The 15,445-nt window shown below is 38.7% G+C and overlaps 1 protein-coding gene across 1 annotated transcript in view; it reads left to right on the top strand.

Annotated features, from left to right (window-relative positions):
* Window positions 1–15,445, top strand: part of RNF150 (ring finger protein 150) — a 259,844-nt gene that overhangs the window by 154,626 nt on the left and 89,773 nt on the right. The window contains exon 2 of the mRNA XM_043568282.1: window positions 2,490–2,740. Within this exon, the coding sequence (XP_043424217.1) occupies window positions 2,490–2,740 (251 nt within the window). The remainder of the gene's footprint in view (window positions 1–2,489; window positions 2,741–15,445) is intronic.

Genomic DNA, 15,445 nt, shown 5'->3' on the forward strand with positions numbered 1-15,445 from the left:
TATACTTTGCCCTACAGGAAGAGAAAATGTTCTCTTAGGTCCTTAAAAATGGATGAAGATGTAATTTAAAACTCTGTGGATATCTAAAATTTGGTTTCCTGTTTTTAAAATGCTTAGCTGGGGTTTGACTCTTCATTCTTAGGCTCTATGGTCTTTTAAGTATAAGTATATAATAGGAAAGTTGTATGGAGGAGAATTAGCGAAGACAGAGGCCACCAGACAATAAATATGTTAAAAACTACACAACTAAAGCAGTCTGCTGCAGGTTCAGCAAAGGATAGGTCAGCCTTACTAAAAAGTCCAAAAGTAGATCCGAACAGATCTGAGAATTTAAGGGAAAAATAAACTGCATCCTGTCTCTTCTCTGCCTTGTCACATTATAAGAGCTGAGTAAATATTGTTACTAAATCACATTCAGGTTAAGATTTGAATGCAAAAAAAATCATGTTTTGAGAAGCCATTTTCAATGAGTATTTCTTTCATCTTGAGTGAGGAAGCACTTTCCAAGCAGAGAATTAAAAGTGAAGGCCATAAAGGAATATATTAATAAAATTTGACTGCTAAAAAATGTAAAACCTATCATGCTGGGCATAGCATAATTGAATTGTTGGATCACTATGTTGTATGTCTGAAACTAATACAGTATTAGATATTAACTATACTTCAATAAAAATAGATAATTAAAAAGACTGAAATAGGAATAAAAATATAGAATTTGTGCAAGTCTGAGCATACAAAGTCCCATAAATAACCCCAAGATCCCATCCTCAAAAATAGAATCCTAGAGTCCTGAATAGACGTGCTTTAAAGATGGAAGTATGGAAGTGAATTAAGTGAAAAAATTATAATTCTACCACTACTTAAATACCTGTAAAATAGCTACAGCACTGGAATGAGCCTCACCAGGTCAGATTAGTCCAGTATATGCAGAAGATCATATTTCTGTAGAGACAAAACCCATCAGCAGCCTTAATCCCTCCCAAAACCTCTGACCACACGCAGCCATTAGCCAAAGTAAACATGAAAAGAGGAGCATCAGAATTGTCAGTAATACTCTGCAAAGCTGAAATTCAAGCCATTGGCTTCAGTAATTCTCAGAAATAACAACCAAATCTAAACATTGGGGCTTTATGATTTGTACCATTGGGCCAATACAAAGGTTTTAGGGATTTTTAAAAATATATAATTGATGTAGCACATACAAATACCTTTGTATATAGGTAGCTTTTAAAGTATTTATTCAGCGAAATGCCATCAAGGAATTTAGGATTGAAAACTTGCATAGAGATCAAGGTCAAGTGAAAGCCCTAAGTAGCCTCTAAGAGCTTGTAACACTCTGAGCAAATGTAATCTGGTAGTTCCGGTAGCTGACTGACCTCTGCACGTGAACAAGGTCAGCTTTAAGCAGCTATAGCAGTGTTTAATTTTGTCCCGGATCTACAACATCCTAATTGCAAATTTGCACCTTTTAATTTGTAGTGACCCCAGGAATGGGCTCTGTCCATATAGAAGTGGGGCTCTTGAAGAACTTTATGAGCATGAATTGGGGTGATACCTGAGAACCTATCCTTGTGAAATTGAAATTAATAGTCTAGTTCAAGTATCAGCCACAGTGACATGTTGAGCTGGTCATTTTGGAGCTGAAATCATATCCGTACTAGAGACTCCCTGTAGAGTCCCCAGAACTTCTCACCAAGAGGCTGTGCCTCTCATAGTATCATAAAGAATAGGGACAGTGACCCAGGTAACTCAGCCCCCCAAAATTGCCACTTTTGCTTCAAACTGTCCAATAATGGATATTGTGGTAGAGGAGTATTTGACAGTTGAGGTAAAACAATTTTGAAATTATCTGTACAGCCTCCATCATCCCTTTGCTTGGTATGAGAAAATGCAAGCTGTTTACATTGAATTAGATAAAATAAGCAGAAAATGGTTCTGAGACCATGATTTTATGTTTACAAATCATTAGAACTTGAAAGAGACCCATTTGGAGTTACTTTGGGTACTCAGCATAGGAGAAAATTGCCTTAGAAATGATAGAGAATTGAGTATTCCTGGTGCCATGCGGGGGAAAGAGAATGTGCAGACAGGTAGCATAGAACTGGGCATTTTACCCCTTTGCTATGGAGTAGTAGGTCCTCTTCCCCTCCTCAGTGTCTGTGAGATACAACAGAGAACCATAAACTGGGCTAGGTAGGAAGGGGTCCACTTTTATCAGACCAGGGTCAGAACCTTAGAGAGCTAGAGAGTAGCATGATCATGAGTTCAATTTAGGTTCTTTTCTCCTATATAAGACAGCAGCATCCCAAGGTAACTGAAGGAGGTTGAGAATTTGACTCTGTTTCCAGCTATTAGATCTGACATAGAATTATCAAAAGTAGGGTCATTATTTGGCTATGTGTTACTTTGACTAGACATTTCACTATGATTTCCCCCCTCTCTCTTATCCCCTTATCCTTATTGTCCCTCTCTTGCCTCCGTCACAACAGGTGTTGAAGACATCGTGGCAATAATGATTCCTGAACCAAAAGGGAAGGAGATAGTAAGCCTTCTGGAAAGGAACATCACCGTGACAATGTACATCACCATTGGAACCCGGAACTTGCAGAAATACGTGAGCCGCACTTCGGTTGTGTTTGTCTCCATCTCCTTCATTGTCCTGATGATCATATCCCTCGCGTGGCTGGTCTTTTATTATATCCAGAGGTTTCGATATGCAAATGCCAGGGACAGGAATCAGGTGAGTAGCAAAAAATTATTTAATTAAAAATTACTATAAAAGTAATACATATTATTATATAAACTTTGAAAATCACAGAAAATACCAAGACAAAAACAAAATCACCTATTATCCCCACCCTCAACATAAACACTGTTACCATTTGCCATATAGTTTTCCAGATCGTTCCCAAATACACATGTTTTGATATTTACTAGTGTTGTTCTGTAATGTTGACGTATTTTGTCCCACATTCCTATTGCTCATTTTTTTGATGATTATTTACTTAGGCACATAATAAAGGGAGAAGGGAATGAGCTGAGATTGTGCTAACAGTGGCAACATTGTGTGAGAAAAGCCAGGATTTCCTACTGGTGAATGGAAGAAAAAAAAAGAAGATAAAAAATAAAAGCTATTTTAAAAAGCAATTAGGGGCGCCTGGGTGGCTCAGTAGGTTAGGTGGCCGACTTCGGCTCAGGTCGTGATCTTGTAGTCCGTGAGTTCGAGCCCTGCGTCAGGCTCTGTGCTGACAGCTCAGAGCCTGGAGCCTGTTTCAGATTCTGTGTCTCCCTCTCTCTGACCCTCCCCTGTTCATGCTTTGTCTCTCCCAGTCTCAAAAATAAATAAATGTTAAAAAAATTTTTTTAAAGCAATTAATTTTGGATCAGATAAGATATATATAGTGTAAATGCAAAAGGTATAAAACAGTATGAAGTTAAAAGTATTTGCCTTCCCATATCTGTCCCTCAGTTATCCAGCCATCTTCCTGGAATATCTTCTCTTCCAGGGACATTTCATGTGCTTACAAACACACACACATTTTTAAACAAATGATAGCACACTTAACTCTAGATCCTTATTTCTTACTTCTTGGAAATTATTCATCTACACACTCGCTTCAAGCTGCCTTCTCATTTTTAATGACTGTATAACATTTCATTTTCTGCATATTTCACATCTATTAAACCAGCTCTGTTAAAAAAAATGTCTGTGTGACATTAAGCACATTTGTGAGTATACCTCTAAGGTAAATTTTGGAAATGTAACAGCTAGGACAATGGTATATGTATATTAAACTATGATAGATACTGCCCAAAGTCTGCCAAAAAGGTTGAATGAATTTTTATATTAACCAATGATAAACTAATACTGTTTATACTAATACAAACATTAGTATAGTACTCTTTATACTAACGTATACAATAATTCACTAATAATACTGTTTTCCCATATCCTTGGCAAAAGAATGTTAGGCCTTTTTGTTGTATGCAATTCAATTAGTTAAAAATGGTATCACATTTCTTATCACAAATAATGTTGGACATCTTTTCAAGCAACATAGAAAAAAGTGAAATTTTTTTCTCTGGAGTACCTGCTTATGTTATCTGACCACTTTTCAGTGAAGTTGTCAGTCATTTTCTTACTGATCTGTGTAAGTCAAAGGAATTGATGAGAAGACTGTTAGTCATAAGACTTAACCAACATAAAACTGACAGTTTTATCCTCCCAATTTGTCATTGCCTTTGATTTATCTGTGGCGCTCTTTGCCATGAAGGAATTTGTGGGTTTTACATAACTGCACTTACCTTTTTATGTAACTCCTGAGTTTTGTGTAATGGATCTTCTGCAGCCCAAGACTGTAGAAAAACATTCTCTCATTTCCATCCACTACTTTTTATTTCACTTTTATGATTAAGTCTTTAATCTACAGAGAACTTATCTCAGCATAAAGAAGTAGAGAGCCAACATTGTTTCATTCCAGATGGCCTACCTCATAGATTTTATGACTGGTATTTATTCAATAATTAATCTTCCTCCCCCTCACATTCAGTATCCCCATTCAGCATATATTAAATACTCCTATGTATTTGGTTCTATTTCTGTGCCCTCTAAACTGTACCATAATCTATCTATTCATACTCCATTACCGTACTATTTTGAGTACTTTAGCACTATAATATTGTCTCACAATCTTCCTTTATTTCTCTACCTTCACTTTTTATGTCTATAAATTTAAATTCCCTTTTATCTTTTTTAAATTTACAGAATAATTTCTAACCTTATGTGTTGAATCTTCCTAAGTATTGTATATGTTTGCCCTTTATTCAGTGATTCTTTTTTGTCTCCTACTAGCATTTTTAAATATTATTATCTAATCTTGCACATTTTTCTTATGTTTATTCCTAAGTATTTAATAATTGTGTTGCTGTTATAAATGAAATATCATTTTTCATACACAAATCATTTTTAATGACTATAACATGCCTTATTATTACCTTAATAATAATGGTAATATTATATAGTATTATCTGCAGCATGTTCTAAGAGTTCTCTATATATTTTCACACATAATAGTCTTAATGACCCTTAGTGAGGATTTTATCTTTTTAATCAAGATGTTTAATTTTGACAAATGCCTTTTCAACAGCTATGGTCTGAGTTTTCTCTCTTGATGTGTTAGTAGGATTGTATTACATTAATGGCTTTCTCAATAGCAAACCATCCTGAATCTTCAATATATACTATTGGAACATATGCTAGATTGTATTTGTATTTTATTTGTTTTTACCCTAATATTCATATGTGAAATTCATCCATAGTTTACATTTATATCATTTTCAGGTAATAGTTATATGGCCTTTTTTGAGAAATTTGCAAATTCTTCTCCTTTTTTGGTAGTCTAGAGCTGCAATATACAACACAGTAACCACTAACCATGTGTGACCATTTAAATTTAAATTAATTGTAATACAATGAAATTTAAAATTATATTTCTCAGTTACACTAGCTACATTTCGAATGTCCTATATGTGCACTGCCATTTGGTAGACATTCCCATCATCATGGAAAGTACCATGGGACAGCCCGACTCATGAGCCTTTTAAATAGCACTGGAATTAGCTGATTCTTTTTTTTATATATTTTTAATGTTTATTTATTTATTTTGAGAGGGAGAGAGTGAGCATGAGCAGGGGAGGGACAGAGAAAGAGGGAGAGAGAATCCCAAGCAGCCTCCGTGCTGGCAGTGCAGAGCCTCATGTGAATCATGAGATCGTGACCTGAGCAGAAATCAAGAGTCTGACACTTAACCAACTGAGTCACCTAGGTACCCCTGCAGTTAGCTGATTCTTCAAGTTACAGTAGAAAATTTCTGCATGCCAGTAAGGTCTGGGTTATTGTTTAAAAGGACAACTCTTTGACTTCTTCTATTTTATGGAAATTGGTTTGTTTAAATTTTTGACAGCTTCTGGAACAATTTCTAAAAACATTATTACTGCATGTTTTCTACTTCTCAATTTGATACATGTTCAATCTAATAAATTTTGGCATTCAAAAAAATTACTAAAAGGGAAGACAAATCACCCATTACCCCGTGGAATTGTTAACAGTTGATGACATTACCTTTCAGGTTTTGTAACCACCTAAATATATATTTGGTAAATTGTGATTATATATGTGTCTATGCATGACACACAAATATACATGTAAGCTTTGTATTCTATTTTTTAATTAACTGGTGAGCATTTCCCCTGTCATGAAATAATCTTTAAAACATGATTTTTAGTGGTTATATAGTAGTCCACTTCCACCACTTACCAAACATGGGCAAGTTACTTAATCTTTTCATGCTTTGGTTTTCTAAACTAAATGGGAATATATCCTCCTCTTATGGTTATGGGCTAATGTATATTTTTTAAAGCCTCTGAACATGAGGCTAATGACTTTTTAAGCTCTCAATAAATGGTATCCATTATTACTATCATATAGATTTCTTGATGACTACTTATAAATCCAACTCTACCACTTTTATTGAATATTCTGGAATTTAAGTGGACATGTGCTACCAGTCAGACACAGGCAATGAAAATAGACATAGAACTAATATATTCAGTTTCACTGGTTACTAAAGTTCACATATTAAGAAACTACACATATATAAATCAGTTAATGCTAAGATATCTAGCTAATTTGATAATGATGAATGAAAATGGTAACCCTATATTTTTGAGTCTATGGATAGTCCAAGCCATCATTAGGCAATTCAGTCAACCATGAAATTTTAAGCTTGAATCTATTAGTTGATCAATTATTTCAATCACTGGGGCGCCTGGGTGGCTCAGTCGGTTAAGCGTCCGACTTCAGCTCAGGTCACGATCTTGCGGTCCGTGAGTTCGAGCCCCGCATCGGGCTCTGGGCTGATGGCTCGGAGCCTGGAGCCTGCTTCCTATTCTGTGTCTCCCTCTCTCTCTGCCCCTCCCCCGTTCATGCTCTGTCTCTCTCTGTCTCAAAAATAAATTAAAAAATAAATGAAAAAAAATGAAAAAAAAATTATTTCAATCACTGATCCACTTTGTGCAGGTAAATGTAGTTTGCATGTCTCCAGGCATATGCATACTCTGTGATTTAGGTGAGAAGCTAATTGGAATTGGATGGTGTGTTAAGTGCTTCATAGGGTTTAAGCTTCTACTCTGCTCCAATTTGATTAACTTTCCTTAAATTGTAAACTATTCCCCTCAGGGTCACTCCATGAATTGGGATCATGTTAAAAGTTAGCACTGTTTCCTGATCAAAATAGGCACTATACTTTGGTCCTTTGATGGATGGAATAAGAACATATAATTTCCTTTAGAAAAAGATTTCTCCTTTGATGAACAGTGCCCCATTCCACTCAATAGAAAGCTTCAGCTATGCAAGCTATAGCTATAATAAGCCTCAGGTTAACTTAAGTCATTTATTTTTATTAAAGCAGTACTGGCCCTTCAGAAAGATTGACTCTCAGGTTAGTTGTAGGCTCACAGATGAAAATGGAATATCAAAGGTCTTAATGTTGCATTGGTGAAGTATTCAACCATTCAGGCAAGAGAGACCGAACTTGAATTAGGCAGGTGAGCACATCAGGTTGCGCTTGGCTTTGTGCAGATCACAACTGAAGAGCAGTCTCCATCATCTTACATGATCACTGGCCGGCGTGTCTTACTGTACCTGGAGAAGATCACTTCAGTGCCATTTCCCATGGAATAAGATTTGCTAGATATTCTCCAGATTAGTAGCCTCACACCAGGGTGTTTTAGATGGTGACATGGAGAATAAAGGTATAACTGAAAGTGAAGGGAGAGATTTGGCTGGTGTGCTGCATCTCCTAAAGCAATTACACCAAGATAAATCTAGTGCCATGTAATCGTTACAGACACCAGATTTGGAGTTAGAGCTGGATTCAAATCTATACCCTGGTGGGTGATTCTTAGTTGTGTGACTTTACACAGGTTAGGTACTTTGCCTTTCTATGCCTATACTTCCTCATGTGTAAAGTGAGACTGATCTCCTGTTCAGCTGCATCCAAGGGCTATTGAGTGAGAAAATACGTGTGACACATTAGACAGTTGTTAACTACATCACCTTTAATAGATAAGGTAGTTCTTAGAAAATAGTAATCCCCCCCATGTAAATAGCTCAATTCTTTTTTTGTTTTTTTTTTAGAGAGACAGCACATGCATAGGAGTAGGGGGGAGGGGCAAAGGAAAAGACAGGGTGGGGGGAGAATCTCAAGGAGGATCCATGCGCAGTGCAGAGCCCAATGTGGGGCTCAATCCCATGCCCCTGGGATCATAACTTGAGCCGAAATCAAGAATTGGACACTCAACCAACTAAGCCACGCAAGCACCCTAAATAAGTAAATAAGTATCTCCATTCTTATGTAATTCACAAAGAGTTAAATCTAGATGTGGGTTTTTAGCTCAACTGACACAGTTTGAAATGAAATGGGATCTTTTTTCCATCTTTTCTCCAGAGTTGTGGGAAAAGGAAAGCATAAAAATAGACTATAGAGAAAGAATCTGGCTTTCTTGGAGAGTGATTCCCCAGGTAGCAGTGGTTTTTAATTTATAGTAATAGGGTATGCACACAGTTAAAAAACAAACAAACAAACAAAAGGGTGTGTATTTAAAAGTAAATTTCTTCCCACCTCAACCTCCCTTCCTCCAGCTCTCTCTTAACACTTCCCTTTCTAGGCTTCTAGAAGTTTCTGTGCTATATGTAACAAAAGTTGTTTTCCACATTATAGACAAGGGCTCTGCCTTCACATAGCTTGCATTGTAATGCTGTCAACAAGCAATACACATGAAAACAGATAGAAACCCACTCAGAGGCTAGTGCAGTAGTCAGATGACAAGTGATGGATTTGGAGCAGAGTGAACAAGAATTCAGAAGGAATCTGATTAGGATCATATTTTTAAATCCTATGGATTAAATATAGAGTATAAAGAATATATCCTAGTTTATACCTGTTGTACCAGCCTAATTGTTAATAACTCCCCATTTTACTCTCAAAAGTGACAGTTTGGATAGTAAATTACATGTTTACCATATGTGTGAGAGAAAGAGAAGAATCAAGGATGCAATTAGGTCAGTTTTCACAGCATGAACCAAAATGGAAAAGACAGGAGAAGAGATCCTGAGGGGCTGGGAACTCAGAATTTGAATTTGCAGATGTTAAATTTGAGAAGCCTATTATATCTACTAGGTATCTTTAAAAAATTTTTTTTAATGTTTTCGGTTTTTTTTTTTTTTTTGAGAGAGAGAGAGAGAACACGTGCAGGGGAGAGGCAGAGAGAGGGAGACACAGAATCCAAAGCAGGCTGCAGGCTCTGAGCTGTCAGCACAGAGCCCAATGCAGGGCTCGAACCCACCAACCCTGAGATCATGACCTGAGTTGAAGTCGGAGGCTTACCCGACTGAGCCACCCAGGCATCCCTGTATCTACCAGGTATCTAACACAGACACCAGGTATTTCAATATGCAAGTCTGGAGGTCAGGAGAGAAGAAGAGCTGGAGATAGAAATACAGGAGCCGTCAGTACATAGATGCCATTTAAATCGCCAGGACAGGATGAGCTCCCTTGGAGACTAAGCATCCAGGAGAAGAGATCTAAAGACAGCTTGATGTCTGCTTATGTGGCCTCACACCCCACTCTCTTTCCCTCTATCATATTATTTTATGTATTGTTTTCTTTCCAGTTCATATCACTATTTGAATCCATTCCCTCCTTGCCTCACACCTCACTTTCCCTGTGCATGCAAGCCCCCAGGGGGAGGGCAACAAGAAGGTTGGTTTGCGGAGACCAGCCACAACCTCACACTCCATCTGCACCCACTGCCCTCTGCCCAGGGTCCACTGGGACCTTTTTACACTCATGATGCTTTTCTTTCATACAGCCCCATCTTTTCTTCCAGGCCAGCGTCCTTTGGGGACCCTAGTCTATCAGCCAGCTTATGTATGCCTTAATACAGGGATTGTTTCCACAGAGCTGAAGGAAGTGGCCAGACTCCCAATTCCCATTTCTGAACAAGCCCCATGATGTGGAGAGCCTGTTGGAGCGTCCCATATTGGTTAGGAGGCAGGTTGTCGCAGAGCACACACAGGACCTTGAGGGGACTGCTTTTCATGTCACATTGTAGCCCACTGGAGCCTCATCTCTGATGAACCCTAGAATACTCGGTTGTCATAATCAGACATAAACCCAGACATAAATGTGACTCCCCGGGCAGCTTAGGCAAGGGTCTAAAATACTGTCAGGGCTGGAATGTCTGTTAGGAGCTGGGACCACTTAAGAGTAGAGTTTGTTCTGTTCTAAGTGCTTTCTATATATTGACATACTTCTTCTTAACTCTATGATGAAGGTACTGTAAGTATAACCCCATTCTTCGTGAGGAAACAGAGAAGGTAAGCTGTTGCCCAAGAACACACAGCTTGGCAGTTTTTAAAGCTAGGATCTTTAACATCTTTGAAATGCTCCATCCTGAGAACATCTTATGCACTCCTGGCAGTCCAAGGCCAGCGGGTTGGTCTCCTCCAGGAGATGCCATTCTTTTCCAGTTGTCACTTACAGAATAAGCACCACAAAAGTGCTCACTGTTGATTATCATTGTAGACACAGTTTCAGTCAAGACTTCCGCAAAAAAGACGTGCCCCGTCTTGTGCAGGACCCAAAAATGAGAATGGTAGGAGGGCTGCTGTCCTTTCTAGATTTTTTTCCAGGGAATGTGAGTAATCCCTAAGAACCACTGATAATTCACGTTTTTCCAGGTTCATTCCTGTCTCTCTGGCAGCTTAACAGTGCACCTGCCACACATAAATTTTACACATCCATTTAAATCTTCCATGTGTGAAAGGAACTCACTGACATTAAGAACATTTGCAACATGTATGGCAAATTCAAAAAGTGAATTTCTTTGATATAGAATGTGTTCCTATAAAGAGCAAAAATGCCACAAAAGATGTTAAAATGATACTTGATCTAAGGAAGGCAAGTGGTGCCTGGAGGAGATCATTGTAAGCAAATTAAACAATCAGATGTCATTTTTTTGCCTGCAAATTTAGGAAAAAGCAAACCTGCTAAAACCCAATCCTGGGGAGGCAAGTGTGTAAAGGGCTCCATACTTACGTTGATAGCAGGTTTCAGAAATTGGTATCATTCTTCTTGAGAGTAGTTTAGCAGTCTTGATTCAATTTGCTTTTTATTATTCTTAAATCTAATTTTTGAATAAGTAGTGTATTCTCATGGTTCCAAATGCAAGGATAATAAAAAAGATTTGCATTAAAAATTCTCTTTCCCACCCTTCTCCTCCTCTAGAAACCCAAGTATCTCCCCAGAAGCACACATGGTAGTGATTTCTGGTGCAAACACGTTTCTGGTGCGATATTTTTATGAACACACACACACACATATGTACATGTTCTTTTCATCCTTTCTTACATAAAGTGTAGCACATTATCATTTGAAATGTTGATTTCTTTGCATCTTAGAGATTTTCCCATACCCTTTCATCAAGAGATTCCTTTCTTTTTCTTCCATTACACAGTGTAACGGGTTGTATCATGTCCCCTTGAAAATCCATACGTTGAAGTCATAACCCTGAGTACCTTGGAATGTGACCTTATTTGGAAGTAGGGTCATTGTAGCCACCATTACTTGAGATAAGGTCATTTAGAAATAAGTTGGGATCCTAACCCAATGACTGGCTTCCTTATAAAGGAGGAAAATTTGGACACAGACACGCATACAGGGAGAACTCTGTTTGGAGATGAAGGCAGAGTTGGGATGGTACATATACAAGCCAAGGAATGCCACAGATTGCCAGCAAACCACTAGAAGCTAAGCACGAAGCATGGAACAGATTCTCCCTCACAAGGAATCAATCCTGTGGACCCCTTGATCTTGGACTTCTAGCCTCCAAAACTTTGAGACCATAAATTTCTGTTGTTTTAAGCCAAAAAAAAAAAAAGTTTGAATTTAATTGTGATTTGGGAGCAAAATAACAGGGTGGTAGGCAGGGCAGGATCATGAGGCAAGAGGACCATCCAGTGTAGTAAGTGCACAGGAGCATTTGAAGTCAGGAACCCACCTGAATCATAAAGGTAGGGACAGTGGTTATGCCCTCCAGAGCAAAGAAAGTCGGCCCAGGAGAGGAAGCTGCGGGAAGGGCGCTGAGGTGAAGGAGGTCTTTTCTGCCACATGTGTGTCTGTGGGAGCAGCAGGCCGCTGGTGAAGGCACCAGGATGGCGTGGGAAGCTGCTTATCAGAGATAGAAAGGCCCTATAATGATTAGGAAAAACATTTTACTGGCCACTTGACACATGTCTGGGTGACTTTTAAATACTGTGACGTATCTCTCTTTCTCTCCTCACGTCTTCGTGATGCCCCTGGATGAGTATGTTAAGAAAATAGCCCATTGATCTGCAGGTTGGACTTCTACATGCATAGCCTGGACACCTCTCCCCCTGAAAACCCCCGTTCCCAGAAAGCTGTGGATGGGAAAGCACAGTGGTAAGAACTGGGAGGAAGAGATACCTGGCCATCATTCTACTCATGCGGTTGAGAATGCTGACCATCTGCCCCCAGAACCATAGTATTTAAAACTTAAAGGACGTTAGATATAATGAATTTGAGACAGAGAAATGCTAAATGAGGTTTTTGGTGTTTTGTTTTTTTTTTCATGGAGACACAACCAAGCTGGTGATTTCAAGTCAGAGTAGTTTCCACAAGACCAAGCTGCCTCCACAGACGATATTGAGATACTGAGGAGACCTGACCCACGGGGAGGGTGCCAGCCCCATTTCTGCCATAGCAGTGAACGCGAGGACTCCTCACCTTTCTACTATTTGAACTTTGGCACTTTTTGGCATTAGAAGTAAAGACTCATTAAGTCCTTTTAAAAAAAATTTTTTTTTTTAATCTTAGAGAGTAAATGCATGTACAAGCAGGAGAGGGAGAGAGGGAGAGAGAGAAGGATAGAGGGAGAGACAGAGAGAATGAGAATCTTAAACAGGATCCATGCTCAGCACAGAGCCCAATGCGGGGCTTGATCCCGTGACCCTGGGATCATGACCTGAGCCGAAATCAAGAGTCAGATGCTCAACTAAGCCAACCAGGCGTTCTGATTAAGTCCTTTCTACTTTGTAGTTTAAGATTCCCTACCTCTGGGGGCTTCACAAAGTGTGCTAAGGATTCATCTTCATTCTACCCATCTAATGACATCCTAACTAGTAACTTCTTTTAGAACTTTGACATCAAGGGCTGGATGGGTGACAGACTTCTGATCGTGAACACCATTGTGCACTACGCGCTGTCTCTCCTCCACACCTGTGTCCCTCATTTCCCAAATGTGCCACTTCTGCTGCCTTTTACTAATTCTTACTTGCTTTTAGAAACCCTACAGGATGGCAAAGCAAAACCAGCAAGCAGCATTCTTGCCCTGGCTGTGGCAGGTGAGCCTGTCTTCTGGTGATGCTCTGGGCGTCTGTGTCCCACTCTCTAATAGGACATCCCATCTCAGATACAAGTAATGGGTTTGTGTCCTGAAAACCACAGGACTCCCAGTAGATGGAGGTTATTTCAAATACAGGAAGATAAGATAAACTAAGGTTCTTTTTTGTTATTCACAAACAGTATTGCCTTTGAGGCTAATCCAAGGGAACCAGACCTGTTTTGTTTCATGTGAGGCCTGGTAATCACATTCAAACAAGTTTTCTTGAAAGAGTTACCTCTCTCGGTGAATACCTTTTCCTATTATTTGCATATACAATGGCCCATCTCCCTTTGATTTCATTTGTACATGCCAGTGTTCAAGTTAGGTTAGAACAAGGCAAGAAATAGAATATAAAACAAATTTGAATTTTACAGGGAAAGAAAAAGGAAAGGAGATATTCTGAGTGTCAGTCAGCAGAGGAAGGTCTACAGGTAGAGATGCTTCTGTCTCCTAAAGAAAAAGGACCAAAATGGTCCCTGATGTTGCTCTGGACAAAGTGCAGAACCTTAGGGGGGCCAGAAATGCAAAGAGTGCATTGTATCCGTGAAGTATTTAGCGCAGTATATAGCCTTGAATTTGCTTTTTTTAAAAGATAATTCGGATCTGAAAGGATCTTTGATTCCAAGTTCTGTTCTTCCTGGATGAAAATCCTGAGCTGCTAAAGCTGAAAATAACATTACTAACTTACCTGCTTTTACTAATAAGGGAAACTAAGGTCTGAAATGTGTAAGTGACCTGACCAAAGTCACAGTTACTTAGTGACAGAAATAGGACTGAAAATCAGATCTTCTAACTTTCAAGCCATTGCCTTCTCCTCTGCAACACCTTCCACAAAAAATAACCCTGATGTTTTTACCTCATGTTGTATGTACACAAACAGCCTTAAGTCACCGCTCCATGAGGTCACCATGGCCATTAGAATAGTCTAATTCTTTATCCAGGTTTCTAGATTTATGGATGGTGCTCTACATCATTGAAATTGGACTGGCTGTGCAAAGATTTCTGTCCTGTCAACCAGGCCTGGAAGGATCATTAATAAGTATTAGAGTAAGGGAGGAAGTGCCTGAGTCACCTGTGGCCACGTGAGGTTCCAGACAGTTGGGACCAACTCCGTTTATGCTCACAATGTCTTTCCTTCACCTAAAACATAAGAACAGTTAGTTATTTTTTCCACTTGGTGGTAGTGATAATGATAATAATCATGATTATAAAATACAGCAGTCAGATACAAGGCGCAAATATATAGAATTAACCAGTCAAATGAGATAGAAGAACATAAACTTGATCTTGATGCTCTGTTTTGGAATCCTTATTCCTTATTGTTTTTGTTTTGGTTTTTGGTTTTTTTCATCACTGCATTTCTATGTATAACACAGAGGGGAACATGAAGAAAGCATCTTGTTTTTCTCAGTTTTTTAAGTATTTAGGAGATAACTATATGTATTGGGTTGAATTGGAGTCTGTCACTTACCATCTTTGTTGGCATCTATGTAGGACTTTCTTCTGTTAATTAACAGTTCTGTATTTATTTTCCATAAAGCTGTTTATCTTCACTGCCAGGAACCAGTAATCTTGGTAAATATTTTTTTTTTATATCTGTTTCAATCACATTGGTGGATATATCTAGTTACCAAGATGGTCCCACTCCTGACAATCTTTAGTGAATAGTATGATTTGGGTCTAGTTGGGCTAGAGAAAATCCATAGGAGCACCTTGGAGAAGAGCGAGGAAACCCTACCTGAAACAGAAGACCCATGCAAATGTAAGGTGGCCCCTTGGTCTTCCATTAGCATTGTGGCACTCTGCATTTCTGAGAACCACAAAGGAAAGAATCTGTTTTGTGATAGACTTCTGGTTTGAACCCTTAGAATCTCTATTCAGGCTACATACAAGACTCAGTTTGAGCAGGGCCTATAGTTTT

This window comes from Prionailurus bengalensis, chromosome B1 (genome assembly GCF_016509475.1).
Source record: "Prionailurus bengalensis isolate Pbe53 chromosome B1, Fcat_Pben_1.1_paternal_pri, whole genome shotgun sequence".
Taxonomy (NCBI): domain Eukaryota; kingdom Metazoa; phylum Chordata; class Mammalia; order Carnivora; family Felidae; genus Prionailurus; species Prionailurus bengalensis.